Source organism: Sinocyclocheilus rhinocerous, unplaced genomic scaffold, assembly GCF_001515625.1.
Source record: "Sinocyclocheilus rhinocerous isolate Xijiao unplaced genomic scaffold, SAMN03320098_v1.1 scaffold515, whole genome shotgun sequence".
In the NCBI taxonomy this organism is placed as follows: Eukaryota; Metazoa; Chordata; class Actinopteri; order Cypriniformes; family Cyprinidae; genus Sinocyclocheilus; species Sinocyclocheilus rhinocerous.
The window spans coordinates 314,181-333,058 of NW_015660140.1; the positions used below are offsets into that span (position 1 = coordinate 314,181).

Below are 18,878 nucleotides of genomic sequence, written 5' to 3' on the forward strand. Positions count from 1 at the left end.
CTATGGGAGGGTCAGAGAGCCCTCATATTTCATCAAAAATATTTTAATTTGTGTTCCGAAGATGAACGAAAGTCTTACGGGTTTCAAACAACACGAGGGTGAGTAATTAATGACAGAATTTTCATTTTTGGGTGAACTAACCCTTTAAATGTTGTAACACTTGCCGTGGGTCACACCGCCCTGGAAACAGATCATTCCAGAAGTTTCTGGGAGTTTAATTACTGTACAATTAAAGTTATTTGGTTAATGTTGATTGTGCTTTCTGGTAGTTTTCATATAGTGAAATGGTTATTGGGTTTTATGTAGTAGTTACAGTTACTGGGTCTCATTCATTAATAATTGTGTACAGAAAAAGTTCCCACGCAAAGTTTCCAGGTGCATATTATTCTCACACACATACTCTCAATCCAATGTTGAGAGAAAAGGAATATTCTAAACAAGAGAGGATGTCCCCACAGTAATTAGCATAATACATGCCCAGATCACCATATAAGGGCTTTCTGCACCTGTACAGATGCAAACACATCCTCATAAAGATGAGCTCTCATCTCAGAGCGAAATCTTTTAGTAAAACCAGGGGTGCCATTTTTAAAACCACTTTCAGAATTTCTTTTTTATATATATTTATATTATATGGCACACTATTTCCCTGTTTAATACTGTTAAGCTGCTTTGACACAATCTGCATTGTAAAAAGCGCTATATAAATAATGGTGACTTGACTTGACTATAAAATTGCTTTTAACTTAAAAAAGATCAAAAGTGACAGTAAAGACTAACACTGTAAAATGTTCTTTTGAATGTTCTGTTTACTCAAAGAATCCTGAAAAAAAGTCACGGTTCCCACAAAAATGTTTAGAAATGCAAATGTTGATATCAGCATGTTTGAAATCCGAATGATCATGTGACACTGACGACTGGAGTAATGGCTGCTGAAAAATCAGCTTTACCATCACATGAATAAATGACATAACAGGAATAAATAAGTGCAACCCGTTTGAAAATGTGTGCATACAGGTTTTATGAACAAAATAATACTTTAGTATATATGCTAATCGAAAAAGTGTTTTATGTCAGTGTTTCATATTGTTCAGATTCCAATAAAATGCTTTTCAGCTGAAAGGGGTGTCATCTGATCTCTAATCAAGCAGCCCATGTTTGGATTCATGTGATTTTGTCCTGGCTGCAGGCACACACAATGCACATCCAGATTTCTGATATGCCTTTTATCAATCGTTCTCTTCCTGGATGATTGTCCGTGTGAACTTTGCGACCGGGCTTTGAGAGTAGCTGTGATACAATGCGTTCAGTGTGCCTGACCGACAGATGGTACTCGCACTCACACGCGCAATATACACATATACACATATACACACACACACACACACACACACACACACACACACACACACGAGCACTCACATGAAACAGCATACCACAAAGCTTAGCCCTCACGCTTTTGCCTGTGCTCGCACTAAATACACGGCACACATGACGCACCAAGGAGTGAGAGGTGCGATTCTCTCCTGATTGGCATGCTTAATCTAAGTGGAATCCATCCCAAATACAGTTCAAACATCTGAAAAACTCCTACGCAGGCTTGTGAAGTACAATATTGTGTAATGGAATGGAGGCTGTACTGAAGGCGTATTAACTAAAACCCGTGTCCTAAATTTGAACCGCTAGTATTCTTCTAAATGCACCATAGTGTTATAATTCATTTAAAGAGATAGTTCAACCAAAAATTTAAAATCTGTTATTAATTACTCACCCTCATGTCGTTCCAAACCCGTAAGACCTTCGTTCATCTTTGGAACACAAATTAAGATATTTTTGAACACGCAACGAAGACTGACATGGAAGAGAAGAAATTGTTGAATAAAGTTATTTTTGCTTTCTTTGCGCACAAAAAGTATTCCTGTAGCTTCGTAAAATTAAGGTTGAACCACTGATGTCACATGGACTATTTTAACAATGTCCTTACTACCTTTCTGGGTCTTGAACATGGTAGTTGCGTTGCTGTCTATGCAGGGACAGAAAGCTCTCGGATTTCATCAAAAATATCTTAATTTGTGTTCCGAAGATGAACAAAGGTCTTACGGGTTTGGAACGACATGAGGGTGAGTAATTAATGACAGAATTTTCATTTTTGAGTGAACTATCCCTTTAAATATAAACAAAATGTTCTCTAAAGCAAACAAAGTGATAGTTTCAGCTGGTTTACTTTAAAATACAGCAACTCAAGTCAAATTCAACAAATGAAATTCTGACAGTTTCTAAAGAAAATGTAAAAAAAAACAACAAAGAAACAAGTGGTGCTTGCCTGTGCAAAACTACCACAATAAGATGCTGTAGGTGGTTTCCAGGACATCTCTATACAGTTGCTAAGGTGTTCTGAGCGTTTTTTTAAAGTGCTGTCCAGGTTCAGTCAAAAGATCCCATTCCCAGTTCTCAGTGATATTCTGAGCTCTAGGTATGGCTCAGAAACCTCCATCAAAGTAAGTATACAGGATGTTTCCACCCATTTTACTGCATGCCAGGTGAAAATTATAAGTCTGATGGCTTTACAGAAGTAAACAGCCCACGTATCTTCAACAAGCCACACACTCAGAGACATAATTCATGTCTGTAGACGAGTCATGACGAGTTGCCTTTAATACTCAGGGTTAGGGGTTTGTTTAAATCCCTAACCCTTACTGTGAGCAATAATAATGGCCATGTTTGCCTTTGCAAGCACCATTAATTATGAAATATCCAGTGATTCATTTCTTATGTGAGAACAACGCCCAGTCATGACCCACACAGACTGAGTGGCGCCGACCACACATCTCAACTTTATTGTGACCTTAAAGCAATCTTCATGCAGCGCTAATAATTATGCACAGCTAATAAGGATTCACATCTATTTTAAAACATGAAAATTATGTGTCGGCAGCAATTCACAAAAGAAAAATCAAACACTAAATTGCGACGGTGCTTCAGAATGGTAAAAAATGGCTAGGAGAATTAAATCTGTCTGAAAGAAAAGATGACCGTCGGAGCCTGGGAGCAGCAGCGGAGAAAAGAAGCCAGAGATCGGGTGGGACGGAGGGAGGGGCATGTGGTAGTAATAACCTGATTTATTTTTAGAGGGCCTTTTGTTTTTCCTGGAAGGTCTTGATGAAAACCTCCCATTGGGCCTCAGTTTGAAACTAACTGTGGTAGTCTGGGACTTACTGTGGTCACCGTTTCGTATTATCTTACATCTTTCACGCTGCCAAATAGTGCTTCATTTCAAAAGAACGTTGTGGCAAGTCACTGCTGGCCTGCCAAATTTTGCTCCCAAACAGAAGCTGGCCTCCTCTGAATTGACTAAGAATCACAAAGTGGCCTAATTGGCTGCCGGGACAGTAATTGAATCAGGAGGCAAATACCACAGAGGTTAGCGTTCGGCCCGAAACCCCTGTAAGTCTTAAGAAGAAAAATCACCACATAATCTGAGAGAAATCAGATAGCTTCTCTCGCGCTCGTCTGATACGGCCAAGCAAGAGGACGTTTCAGGGAATTCAAGTAGACATGATATTTTCGAAACCTCTCTATCTTAAACAGAATGATGAGATTACTTACAAATAAATGCAAACAACTTATTCAGTGGGGTAAAAGAGTAAATGTCAGTGGTATTGGTGTTACAGTATACAAACTCTAGAATGAGAGCGACATAAAACAATAAGACTGATGGATTGGTGTGGTTTTTCAGCTGTGAACATAAGAGGTGTTGGTGGAGACATGACAAATGAGTTCAGCCTTCCTCTAGTCAATATTTGAAAAGGTGTGGAGAGGAAACAGCAAAAGAAATGAAGGTATTAAGAACACTTTTCCTGTGCAATGTAATGAAAAATAATGATTGTTTTTTTTTCAAATAGTTCTTCTTAACTCTCCGCCCCCAAACTCCTAAAAATGGTTACTCATCTCTGCACAGAACAAACCATTTTTCAACATTGAAAAGATTACAAAGAAAGGGATCAGTCTTCAACAACTATGAACTACTAAGACACTAATAGGCAATAATGTGAATGCGCTGAAGCCATAAAACAGATGTTTTTAGTTTCCTGACTGTCTCAACCAAGAATTCAATGTAATTGATGAGACCACAAAATAGTAGACAGTCTCAATAGATGGATAAGCAGTAGTGATGCTGGGAGCAGGTCTGGAGGTGAAGTAAACAGTCCAGTGCAGCGGTGTGGTGTGGAAATATATGTAGGGGTGTTGGTTACCTCAGCATCCTGGGCCTGTAGGTTATAAGTGGTCTGAAGGAGTCTCAGCGTGGACAGACTCAGCTTTGGTTCCTCTAGAAGAAACTCCAACAGAAGAACCAGCTGCTCTGGACTCAACTGAAACAGAAAAACAAAATGGTTTTGAATAATTTCATACAGTTAATAACATACGCAGTGGGGTCCAAAATTGAATATACTGTACATATATTATATGAGCAGCAGAGTGAAGACATTTATAATTTTATAAAAGCTTTCTACTTCAAACAAATGTTGTTTTGAACTTTCTATTCATCAAAGAAACTATCCGGGTTTCCACAAAAATATTAAGCTGTTTTTAGAATTGATAATAAAAAGGTATGTTTCTTGAGCACCATGTGACAGTGAAGACTGGAATAATGCCTGCTGAATTCAGCTTTGCCATCACAGGAATAAATTACATTTTTAAATATATTAAAAAAGAAAACAGTAATTTAAAATTGTAATAATATTACTGTTTTTATTGTCTTTTTAATCAAATAAATGCACTCTCGGTAAGAATAAGTGAACTTCCTTCAAAAACATTTTTAAAAATCTTCAAACGTACGAACAGTAGTTTATATAGTATATTTATATTTGTATTAAAAAAATTTATTTTAACATTGAAAAATACAGTATCGAATAATAATGAAGTGTCAGATTGAACCAAAAAATATACATTTAGAAAGTCCAAATTTATTTGATTAGTAACCTTGAAATAATGTATTATTATTTAATTTTCGTTTTTTTAATTTAGCATCCCAGATTTTCAATGTGGTATTTTTTAAGTTCTTAATTTAATGAAGACACAATCTGACATGTAGATAAAAGCTCAAACAAACCACACCACAAAATTATTTACAGGCTTCAAATACCATCAAAAATACCATCCATGAAGCACGATGGCATTTTCAGAAGGTTGAATAAGACATCAATGCTGTCTTTGAAGACTATCAGAGAGCCGCGCAGGAAAAGAGAAGCTCAAGCAATAGCTCGGAGTGGGAAGAGCATTCCAGCGAGGTAGAACGAGAGCGAGAGGAAATAACATATTGTGCATATTAAACCTCCCTCCCTTAAAAGAGCTCCTCTGATAATCTTCAGAATAAGAGGAAAATCACATTTCTCTCTTCTCCAAAAAGCAAAGTCTGCATAATGGTTTCTAGAGTATAGACAGCTAATGGAGGGAAGGAATGCTTTGGGATTTGAGCAATGGAAAGATGCTTTAAAGTCTCATCTTGCAGTATGGAAATCAGGCCTAAACCAATTATTGCATGAAATGGCTATATTTACAGGGGATTATGTTTCTTTTTTAATTCTTAGCCTGCTTACTCTTGTTTTAAGCCATGTTTCAGTCACTAAAACGTAACATTCAAGATGCAAGGAACCGTACAAAGAAACAAGCCACAACAGTCTCAGACAGGTATAAATGAAAAGCCCCATGTGCCGTACATTGCCATGAGATTATCAAAAAATTGTGCTGCCCTTTGAAAGCAATGACAGAAATTATGAGTCATCCTCATAACACATGCCGATAGGGCTGTCGCGGTGAGGGAATTTCCCTTGCGGTAATTTTGAGTGGCTCAATAGCGCGGTATGCGGTACCGACAAACGTTTATAAAGACACAACGTGAGTCACAGCGAAATAATCAAGAATATCACTGACCTGACAGCATGCTTATATTATTTGCTGGTGTGTGTAAGAAGGAAGACAGAGAAGGAAATTCTGTCCTGCTGCTTTTATCTCAAGTCAAAAATCTGGTTAAAATTTATAATAAAAAAATTTGCAGCAGTGGTTGCCAGAAATTCACTGGAAAATACAGTGGTAATGTTCAGGTGTTACAGGATCCATGCCTGCATATTTTATACTTCATAATGATACATATCATTACTGATATAATATTTACTTGAACTAGTAAAATGGGTTTTGTATCTTAAAAATGTCTGATAACGACCATGATAAGTACATAACCACATAATGAATTAAAGAATCAAAAGCATAATAATGACCATAAGACTGAAGGATAAAATAAATATGACACTAAAATAAAACAAAATAAAGCAATAAGCATGAGCTAAACAGCAAAATGTAAAATAAAACACCCGAATGATAATGAAAAGTAAGAAGAAACATGACTATTTAAATAAAACATAACTTAATGTAACTAAATGTGACTCTGGGAAAACAATATTTTACTAAACAATGAAAATATATCTAAAATACTTTCAAATATATTTGACTTGTTTAGTAAATATAAGTACATTTGTGTTTTTTTTTTGTTAAATATAATATATAAACATTATTTTCTATAATAAAATAAGGTTTATACTGTTAAATAAGATTACTGATTATATAAAATAAAACCTATACAAATCTAAAACACATTTTCTACAGTCTTTTGTAGAAAAAATTTAATCTAATATCATTTTTCACTACTACACGGTAAAGTAACTTAGTTAACCAATGAACAGGTTTTTACTGTAGCATTTCTGCAGAGAGAGCAGACTGATGTGGCTGGAGATGGAGAGAGAAACAGGAAAAGGGAAATGGTGGAGTGAGCGAGGGACACGTAGACCGAAAGTGAGAGAGAGCAGGCAGAAAAAGTGATGAGGTAGGAGATGGGTGGTGGCAGGCCTGCTATTATTACTCCATTATCACATCAGGATCTGTAGAGCAGTGATGCACAGTCTCCTCCCTCCTGTGCCACTTCCCTTTCTCTGTCTGGCCAAACCCGCACACACACACACACACACACACACACACACACACACACCGCTGCGTAGCCTGGGACATCTCTCATTCACCGCTCCTGCTGTTACTGTATTAAATTAGTTACACCTTAATATGGTGAATGAAGTAAGCAACAATCATTAGCATTTTCAAATCACTACTCATGGATGCAACTTTATCAACGACTTGATCCGTTGAAATATCCTTCCCTAAAATGGTTAGGAAATGTAATGCTGCACCCCGCCTAACCAAAATAAGAACTATATTTGTCTACATTACTGAAAGAGGGAACTATTTCACTCTTGACTGCTCTGTGGCCATTCAAGGCCTTAAAAGAACCAGAAACCGGGACAAAATAACAGTGTCAAATAAAAGCAAAATTCCAGTAATTTGACTGTGAGAAACCCAATAAAGTCATCCCGCTTTGAAGAATAAGCGGCAAGGGTCAACTGTTTTCCCGCTCAAATCCGCTGTGAAGAATTAATGTGGTGGAAAGCAAAGACTTCTCACTTTCGGCCGATAAGCGGGTGCATCGCCGCCTCAGCCTCCGCTCTGTCATTAAGAGTCATTCAAGGGCCCACCCAAGATCATCGGATCCGCCGCCTTTGAAAGACGAGAGGAATTTAAAGTCATAAAAGATATAGGGGAGACGAAAGCCCTCCTCCACACTCAATTTGCCTCAGGGAATGGCAATTGTTTCGGGATGGCAATAAAAACTTTTCCACACAGGGAACAAACAACCCCGCTGTGCCCAAGTCCACTCTTCTTGTCAAAAACAGGGCAGAAAAGAAAGCGAGGCGATCAGCTATCCGGGGGAAACACCCTTTCACAATACATCACTCTGCAAAAAGCTAAACGGGGTTTTCCGTCACTTGGTTGGACCCAAGGAGCAAGTTGAAGACTGGATTTTGGTGTCAAGAAGGTTTTTGCGTCTTTTTTTGTCCTATCGATTAGATAATTCTAAAATACATGAAAAATGCATGCATACAATGACTCGAATACAGCTTTTCTACCATGAGCATGATTTTAACTAATTTTGAAAAACCACCAAATCAAAAGTCATGTGGTGTGACTACCATTCAGACAAAAAAGCATAAAACAGGAAATGATATCATGATATAATTTATCCTCATGACTGTGTGTCAGAAAGTCTTAAAATATCACATAATATTTTCAGACAATATATTGACAGTGTATTCAGAAATTAGACATGCAAGGTTAGTTTAGTAAAATATCATGTGGTGGAACGCCCCAAAATGTAATGATATTTATGAACTCAGTATTATTTTTTTTTCTAATAATGATTAAGATGTACTGCACATTGATTTGTATTCCAGATGTAAGGATTTTTTTTTCAGTTTCACTGGATGGGTCTATTGCATGACATTTGGAGTCCAATTTAAATTTTAGACTCAAAACCATTGAACAAATAATACATTTTTAGGAACTTGATGCGTAAAAAAAAAAAAAACATAAACAATCTTATACGTCATTAACATCAGAAAGCAAAGGTGAACACATCACTTCAAGAACAAATACACACAGATGGAACACAACAAAAGTGGATATTTGCTGAGATCACAAGCAAGAAACACTTGTGTGATAATGTCAACAAGGCTTTCATCACTTGCTCAAGGCCTAATTATTTTCCAACCCTGAATTTATCATTTTGTCATTTGGGCCAAATCGAACAGAAAACCCCAAAATTCATCATTTGCCATTAACACACTTGCCTCTGTGAGCCGTATGGATGTCCCGTACACTGTAAGACTCCCTCCACGAGCACAGCTACACACATACAGTCACTCTGGGCCGAGTGTGTGTTTGGTTTTCCGCTGCCTTTTTCATTTCTCTCCACATGAAAGACTCTTTTCATGCAGTGTCCATTAAAGCCATGGAAAAGTTAGCAGCACGCAAATAAACAGAGCGAGGAGCTTAATGAAAAATTATGTACTTTTAAATCAGGAGAGCTTTCCTTTGCCTTAATTCATCTCAATCGCCTCCGTTTTAGTCGTCGGTGCAGTATCCCACCACTTCCAACTGAGTCATCTTAATAAAATACTTGATCGTCTCCAAAAACCCTTTCAATGAAAGTAAAAAAAGACGCAATTCAGACTCTCTCTGAGTTTGCAGAGAGGACAAACAGAATTTATCACTTCCCCGACCGTCTCCTATAAAGAGGGGGGGGAAAAAGCAGCGAGCAAGAGGACGATGTGGTGGGTAAAGAAGTACAGTGACTCATAGGTGCTGAGATTATGTTTCTGTTTGTGGAAAGTGAAAGAAGGCTCACACACACAGACACACCCTGCCACCGTTATTCCTACACAAGCTGCAGGCAAACCAATGCTTGCATCTACAGGGATAGTTCAGCCAAAAATTAAAGTTCTGTCATTATTTACTCACCCCCATGTTACTCCAAACCTGTATGACTTCCTTTTGTGGATTTTTAAAGAATATCTCTTTCAATATAATGAGAGTGAATGGAGACTTAGATTGTCAAGCTCTAAAATGACCAAAAGCACCATAAAGTATCATAAAAGAGGTCCATACAACTCATGCGCCATATTTCATGTCTTCTGAAGCTATACGTTAACTTCTTTTGTGTCTATTGTATGTGCCTTTAGGTCCTTTTCAGGCTTGAAAGCTTCAGTACCATTCATTGGAATTGTATGGAAAAGTACAAGCAGCAAGTGCAAGTGTAATATTCAACATTTCTCCTTGTTTTGCTCCACAGAGTTGTACAAGTTTGTAACAACATAAGGGTAAGTAATTAAAGGCGGAGTTTTCATGTATGAGTGAACTATTTCTTTTAGGTGCTTTTGCAAGCACCTACAGTACCATAAAACAGAAGCAAAAAAGAGAAAAAGTACTTTATTTGTATGAAGGAATTTGGTTCAAACAGGGACTGCAAAATGGCAGTGTGTGTTATTCTGTACAGGGGGAAATTCCCTCCAATTAGACTAACAATGTTCTGACACAAAGTTTTACGTTCATTCAGACTGAGTGAGTAGTTTTGGAGTAAAATCACATAGGAAACCAGTGACATGTTCCACAAACACAGGAAAAAGGCCAAATGTTCTTTCACCTTTTGTTCACTCAGTGTGTGTCTGTGTTTCAAGCATGTCTGGAATATGAATCTAAAATAAAATTCTAAAAATACATTATGTAAGTCAGGTGGATTGTTTGTTAGAATTAGTTTTTTTCCCTGACAAAATTTAAGCCATAAATAGTAGTTGACAATCAACATGAACTTTAGATAAAAACTTAAAGGTGCCTTAAAGGTCAACTTTTGGTTTCAGTTTTAAACCATTTCATTACCATCTACCTTCTTTACTTGTCTCGTCTCGAGAGACAAATGGACCTTTAAAAGTACAAATACCCCCATGTATTTTCTCAAATAAAATGAGTTTATGAAAAGGCTTGCATAATATAGAAAAATACAGTGTGAAAAAGCTCACACTGCTGTCACTGATTGACATTTTGTTTCACAAAAACAAATTTGACAAAATGCTAGAGAAAGTGTTATTTCCAAAGAAATGTAGAAATACTGATTTATTGACTCCTTGTACTTGGCATTTCACTAGTTGCATAGCATTAGAAGCTTTTTAACAACATACTGTAGAACGAGATTATTTACTTGTCTTTCCATGATGAACAGTAAAGTGTTCAAATGACTCTCCAGGTGTCACCATTTTAAGTGACATTTAAGACATATCTAATTTGTTTGATAACAGTTCATGTGTCATACATGACCGTTTCAAAAGTATGCTCACCAGGGCTGTATGTATTTAATAAAAAATAAGGTACAATTGAAATATTATACAGTAAAATCTGTGAAATAGTATTATAATTAAATTAACTGTTTTCTATTTCAATGTCTTTTTTTTAATATAGGAATTTATTCCTGTGGTGGTAAAGCTGAATTTTCAGCAGTCTTCAGTGTCACATGATCCTTCAGAAATCATTCTAATATGCTGATGTCTTCTACTCATTCTGACTTCACTGAAATGAACTTCAATTACAAGTCCCATATCTCAGAGATTCCTGTTAATATGCTGTGTCAGTCACTAAGAACTGAGAGGCTTCTTCAAGTGAATTGATGAAGGACAAAGCACTGCAAAGCGTTTAATATAAAAGTACAGTTAAATGGATGCATAAAAACCTAGAGACAGCCTAGTGCGCTGATGCAGATTTCTCAAAGTGGAGATTCGCTTTCATCTGCCGCAAAACCTTGGAAACAGAGATGTTCTCCCTCTTTGAAACCTCAAGCATTGGGTCCCCTCGAACCTTTGCCCTGTGGAGGGTCTCGTGTGGAAGAATGCACACCATTCACTCCCTGTTATTCTTGCACAAGAGTCTGTGCCTAAGTGGCATTATTAAAACAGAGTGTGATTTCTGTGGCAGTTTTACTGCTTCTGGGCTTTTTATGCTGTCTGACCACAGCCTCGTAAAAACACACTCCGGCATTGACAGACGGCATAACACCCGACCTGGGGTACTTGGGTTACACTTGCTTTTTTTCCCTATGTCTTTCTCTCCATTATTGTCTTTATCAGGGCTTTTTTGTCCCACCGGTAAACTTTGCCTCAGGGTAGATGTCCAAAACAGTCAAAGCCCTTTGTCTTTGAACCTGGCAGATCTCAGGGTATCTACGCCGTTGCAGGATGATAAATGATGACATATGACACATGGCGGTAAACACACATCGGCTCTGTAGTTCAGGTGATATGAGCCTCTCAGTTTCAGTGGCATCGGGGTTCACTCGTCACCACGGGGAAGGCAAGACTTCTGTGAATTATAGATCATATGAGGGCGGGTCTGCCCTTTATGAAAGCAGCACTGACTGTGATTGTGTGTCAACTGCACCCAAACCCAATACACTAGAAAAAAACCTGGTCTTAATCAGTATTTTGCCTTGTTTTCCAGTAGAAATATCAAGAACAAGATAAATTTGATAAAAAAATTTCATTGTTTCATTAATATAACTACCCTAGTAAAAAATTTTTTATTGAAAAATACATTTATTTCATACTAAGTATAGTTCAAATCTATTAACATATTTACTGACATATCGCTCGAGACTTACTTATATGAAAATTATAATTAAACTTTATTTGGAGTACTACTTGTGCACAATAAACATTCCTTAATATTAAGCCTAAAATGTGTTTTAATGTCACTATTGATGAGGATTGTATGATCTTTGAATAATATCGGTCTTTAAGATAAAGTGTACCTAAAGTAGTTCCACTTTAGCACAATCGACTATACTTCAGTATATCTTTATTTGGTCTTCAGCACTACTTTCTGCATGATTAAAATGCATTAAGTACAAAATTAGCTGTTCCAATTTAGCAGACTTTATGTACAGGTGCATCTCAATAAATTAGAATGTCGTGGAAAAGTTCATTTATTTCAGTAATTCAACTCAAATTGTGAAACTCGTGTATTAAATAAATTCAATGCACACAGACTGAAGTAGTTTAAGTCTTTGGTTCTTTTAATTGTGATGATTTTGGCTCACATTTAACAAAAACCCACCAACTCACTATCTCAACAAATTAGAATACTCCATAAGACCAATAAAAAAAAACATTTTTAATGAATTGTTGGCCTTCTGGAAAGTATGCTCATTTACTGTACATGTACTCAATACTTGGAGGGGGTTCCTTTTGCTTTAATTACTGCCTCAACTCGGCATGGCATGGAGGTTTATAAATGATGTGTGTGTGTGTGTGTGTGTGTGTATATATGTAAATGTGTAGTATGTATTTGTAGTATATTTTGCATGAAATAAATGTATTTCAAATACATTTTTGTATAATTATTTTTCACTCAGGTTAAATTTCTGAGTTACACTTAAAAACAAATACTGTTCCAAACAATTTTTATTCATACTTTTTAATAAGTATCTAAACACTTTTTTTTCCTGAAAAGAGTATCTTTGCTTGCAAATCAGTCTTGTTTTGGTACTGGAAAAGAAGACAAAAAAAAAAAATAAATAAATCAATTATATACATAAAAGAAATAAATGCAGGAATGAGATCTAAAATGTGTGTAGAGCATGTGTGGTAACCACGTCATCACGGCTTCAACAGCAACTTCAATGTTGATAAAGGACATTGAAAAAAAATCAATAAACCCCATTTTAGAAGCTAGAATCTTCCTGCCCTTGTTCAACAGGCGGCTAAAGGTGATACACTGACATGGGCTCCATCTCTAGTCTCAGATTATGCCCTCTGTGAGCCGGCCCCTCATAAGACAGGAGAGTACGGACAGATCCATACCTGTGCATAATCAAGCAGACTGCACCAGACAGCAAGTCGATGAGACATCACTTAGTGAAATAGATACGTCTGTTTTCACAACATTAGCTCATGTGTACTAAAAAGATCTCAACATGAGACATGGTGGGCTTAATAGAGGGGAATATGTCACGAAGATGGAAATAGTAGGCATAAAGACATGAAGTGTGTAATTTCTCTACCAACAGTGGCACCAAAGTCTGTTCGTTAGAGAAAAAACCCTCACACATTAAATGTATTGACCCTTTACATCTTTCACCAGCTCATAAAATCCCTCTTAGTGCCCCTTTACAGTAACACCTCCATCCCTATGGACCTATAGAACTCAATGTATGTTGGCGCAGTGTTAATCATGAGTCCTCCTCCCTCCCTCTTGTGTCCAGCAGCTGAGAAAACAAACATGCTATACATGTACTGCCTCTAGATACCATGCACTTGAAAGGTCTATTATGTTTGACTACAGCTGTCCTAACAAGAAAGGTTACGTTGACCTTGCCCTTCTAATACAGAGAATACCCAGCAGCTCTCTTGATGTGTAATATGATACAATTGTCAATGGGATGTTAGTGATTCTGACACCCCAAACAAAGTGTCACTACTTGTGCATCCTCACCTACCGTCGTTTCTAGTTTGAGCACTTTGCCTTCAACTTTAATTTAGTTATCAACCACACATTAGCATTCACAACCACACATTAGCATTCACTAAGCCTGAGGTCTAATCAATGAAATCAATTACAGTAAGGTTCAATTGGTTATCAATAGTTAACACTTTAGGTGTTATGAGCTAACAATGAACAATACTTTTACAGCATTACAGCATTAACTTTTACATCTAGTAATACAATTTTAATATTTTAAGTAAACAGTAACATTAATGTATTACAAACAGTGTGGTTACGGTTAACTAAAACTACAGAAATACTATTAAATATATTTTGGTAATTAAAATAAAACAGAAACTTAAAAAATTAAAATAAAAAATAGAAATTACTATAACTAAAACTGAAATAAAAATAAATTAAAACAATTTAAAAATATTTGTAAAAAACTAATAGAAATGACAAAAAACACATAAAAAAATTACTAAAACTGAAATTTTAATGAAAACTGAAAATATAATAATAAAAGGTAATTCAACATTAATAAATACTACAATCGTATATAAAGTATAAAAATAATACTATAACCAAAGAAATAAATAAGACTGCTGACCAAAGAACATGAATGTATAACAAATGAACAATATTTATAAATCAACATTAACCTAGACTAATGAATGCCATAAAATTTTTTGATAGCTAATGCATTAACTTAAATGAATGAACCTTACTGCGGTTAACTATAAAATGTGAAACTGTACAGTTGTTACTTTAAATATTATGTTTATAATCTCAACCAGCTTGACACAACAACATCTCAACCAATGATGTAACTTTGAGGCGGGGCAATCTATTTGTCTGACCAATGGTAGACAGAGGGAGGGTTCAAACCTGAAAACATTTTAAAACCTGGTGCTATTTTTCTAAAAATGACTTTTGTTGATTTAACCTAATATAATCAGATTGATTTAGTCATCATGAATTATATTTGTGACATGAATAAGACCATTTAATTTAGATGTCACCACATTAGGCTATCTGACAAAACGTTTTTTACAGTGTGGGAGGGTGAAAGACAGAGAGAAAGGAGGAAATCAGGGAAATGTCCTCAACCCACTCTGTACCACAGCCACATAAAGGACAGCTTTGACGAGGAGAACAAAAGGTCTTGTGTGCATAATATCTGCAAATTGGGTGACAAAAACAAACAGCTGTGGGTGAAATGCTGAGAAGAAGAGGAAAGAGGCACGTGTTCAAAGCCAAGAGAAACAGGCCTGTGTCATCGCAGGTGCTCAGCGAACACACAGACACAACAACGTCTTCTATACGGTGACTGATTGGTAAACAACGGGAGGTGCAACAGGGAAGATCAAAGCAAAATATCTATTGTTAATAAAAGCACCTGTTGAAAGACACTTTGATGATACCTGTTTGAGAGGGCATCAAAGCATGACCAGACTTTTGTGCTCGTCTGCAAGCAGCTCCTGATACCACAATCCAAATCAGAAGATGGCTTTGAAAAACAACGCCTCAACTGGCATGCGTTTTGTGGTCTAGACCGAAGGAATTTCTGGATTTGTTGTCCAGATGTCATCGCAGGGTTACCTCTGAGTGACCCCTCAAAATGGCTGCATTTGAGGATCCAGCTTTTTTTCACTAGCTACCATCTCATAGGTCACCTGTTGCACAGACTCACTCCACATAAGCTCCTTGTTCATATTGAGTTACAATTTAATCAAAATGAGAAATCTGATTAGACCCCTGGAATATGCGATTATATGCGCTCGCCAAGGGCTGAAAGACCATTTGGTGTGCTGACTGTACAGTATATCTGCATGTTTGAGAAGTATGTTTCTGTATGTTTATAACTCAGCACAGAACATATGATGTTTTGCCATCTGTCTTTTAGCAGTAAATGTATAGGCTGAAAAAAACAAGAGGAAGATGGAGAATATGAGTTTTACAGACAGATGACATCACTATAACGAAATATAAACCTACAGATGGCATGCCATAATTGGTCATTTCTCCTTTTTATCAGATGATACAGTCAGTATACATTCTGTATACTGAAAATACACGGGCAGACGTTTCCCCTTGTCAACTGAATTTCCTCCATATGAGCTCGAGCGGATTTACGAGATGGGAAAGAGGAAAACAAACCTCACAAATAAATGAAAATGTTAGTGAGATAGCATCGGTTCCTGCTAAAAGCCTGCAAGGGTTTATCTCCCCACATGCTGGCATAGTAGCTGCCACCTGGCGAGACTCTGGCAGGATGTGTTATGAAAATGAAATGCTAACGTGTCTGCAGGGCTGGACAGGGGTCTTGTGACTAGCTGCAGATGGGGCTGCTGCTTACAGCCCCCTGCCGACCTTCAGATTAGACCTCGGAGCTCATGGGGGTCGGCAGACAGACTAAGCCCAGATATCTTTCTCAGTATCCGATGTTCCTTTCACGCATCACTGGAGCTTTGGACCCAAACAAAACATGAAAAAAGAAAGGTTATGTGCAGTGTCGGGGAGTAACTTCTTTAAAGTAGCAATGCTACTACCTTAACTCTACATTTTTCAGTAGCATGATAGCAGCTCAGTTGATTTCAAAACGCTAAAAACTAGCAACTTTTTTTCAACAAATAACAGTGTAGTGTGACAAAATGTGTACTTATGCAGTATTCTATGGATTATTGTATTAGTATTCACTGTGATTAGTGTGTTCACACAGAAAATTCATACTGTAGCACTTTAAAGAGTTCAAGAGAGGGTTCAAGAAAATGAAAAAAAAAAAAACAAGCCACCAGTCTGTGCACGACATTGGACGAATTTGGCCATTTTAATTCAAAACATTTAGCCAAATCCTGATATTCGGTACAACATTTTCAACATAGTTTCTGTTGTTGTATTTGGTGTACCATAACTGAGCTGTCACCCTGATTCAAATTAATTCAACAATTCTAATTGTTTATTCATTCAAAAACCCTTGTTGTTCTTCCAGAAAAATTTGGCTTATTAAATTATAAATTACATAATTGGATGGTTGCATGCAAAGATATCTCCAGCTCGATCTCATGAGAATTTGTTATAATTAAATTTGTATGAAATGAGAAAACTGGAAGGAAACAAAAGGAAACTCAAATTCAACCTAAATCTAACCATAAAGCTTTACCGCCTGACCTGACCCTTAAGCCTAACCCTACATTTCCATTAAATCCTATTTGGAAAAAAATAGCATATCATTTCACCACCTTGTATAAATGATTGGTTGTCATGAAATTGTGTTGTACTGCACTCTTAAGTAGCTCCAATGTAATTAGATCTTTTCTGTTAGTAAGTTACAGTACAACTACTTTAGCTTGATCGTAGTTTAAGTATTTTAATTTAGGTAGCTTGACAGCTTTCGAAGATGCTTTCCCAACCCAACACTAATGGTGTGGATGGATGCAAACACCAGGGCACTGGGACTTATCTGTCTAGAACACTCATGCACACAGATGCGCACATACTCAAAACTACCAATGAAAAGTAAAGAGATTCTTTAAAATCGTTTACAAAATGTTTCACACGCATGAAATCTGACTACAGACGGACCGTTTCATGCAGCATCAGAGGATTGTGGCAATGGCTCTTTAAGAAGATTAAAGACTCCTGACAAGCAGCACGGGATGAGTCATCCTTACACATGGAGACTAATACGTGGCAGAGTGTCACACCAGGCGGCTGCTAACAGACCTGCTCTAAACATCTCCACCTGCTTTAACACTCAGATTCAGATTTAGATTCAGCTCAGTATTGCATCCACGAAAACAATACACATTAAGTAAAACAACCGCACAGATAGGCCATGACTGATCTTTACCCATGCATCTTTACCCATGAGACATTCTTTACCCATCGTAAATATACCAAATAAGCAAAATTGAAGGTCAAGGTCACATGACTCATCAGCAATGACTCATATTTGCCTTTTCTTTGGAACGGTCAGAGATTTGACACTCACTAAAGTCGCTCTTGGAGCTTTCTAGAAATCTCACAATTGGAAACAGTTCTTAAAAGCAACCAAATCTCCCATTGTACTGATGTGTCTGACTTTGCATCACCTCTTGCGAAATGAGAGGTCAAAAACACTACTCCTACATGCTGTAGATTATTTTACCTTTCTATTTTCTGGTCTCAATCTAGGGTTTCAGGTTCTAATAGGCTGCAGGGATTAGAACGACAATGCAAAGGCAGGTGAATGTACAGTAACACACCTATGGACCAGTTAAAGCTGGTGGATTCAGTGCTTGCTAGTACAACAAGAAGCAACAAATGCCAGCCACCCACACACAAGAAATTAATTTGGATGCAAAACTCTCTATGAAAATCTGGGCTAGCATACGGACATCTTTTAATTTGAGTGTCATATTGCTGAACAGACCCCAACAGAGAATGAAGCAAACACAACAGAAGGATGTAGTGCGATGGTAAGTGCGCTTTAATGTGCTATCGTCATCCTCCCTTTGTGCCCAAGCAGCGATGATTACAGCGAGCCATCCAACACGCAGTCCACTGATTGTGCCAGTCAGGCGGGCAGCTATTTCTGCCCGCTATTCCTGTCTGTACCATTACTACTCGCTCTCTGGCCCCTCTCAATTGAAGACCCAAATATAGCGCCATCAAATGGATCTGATAAGGGCTCATTTTCCTGGCCCACTGCCAGCGAGACAGAAAATCACTGAAACCATTCCACAATGGCATCAGTCCAATGGCATTTTGATTTGTTGGGAGGGTTTATTCTGTTTATTTTTGATGTTCGGTACAAACATTTTGTGGCGTGGGAAGTCTGAGAAAAACAGATGTTTTTCTTAAAACAGATGCTGAGCACAGATAATATGTGCTTCAGATTTAAGATTATGAGTGGAAGCAATTTCTATATATACTGCCATTAAAAAGTTTGGGGTCAGTAAGATTTCATTTTTAATATATATATATATATA

At 37.1% G+C, this 18,878-nt stretch overlaps 1 protein-coding gene across 2 annotated transcripts in view; it reads right to left on the reverse strand.

Moving 5' to 3' along the window:
• Positions 1–18,878, reverse strand: part of aopep (aminopeptidase O (putative)) — an 89,783-nt gene that overhangs the window by 15,660 nt on the left and 55,245 nt on the right. Inside the window, exons 14-15 of one of the 2 annotated variants that reach the window (XM_016534001.1) lie at positions 4,254–4,370; positions 3,637–3,789 (exon numbers count right to left, since the gene is read on the reverse strand). In XM_016534001.1, the coding sequence (XP_016389487.1) occupies positions 3,733–3,789; positions 4,254–4,370 (174 nt within the window). In that variant the 3' untranslated portion in view covers positions 3,637–3,732. Of the gene's footprint in view, positions 1–3,636; positions 3,790–4,253; positions 4,371–18,878 lie in introns of those variants that run through there. The other variant, XM_016534002.1, reaches the window with a different exon arrangement.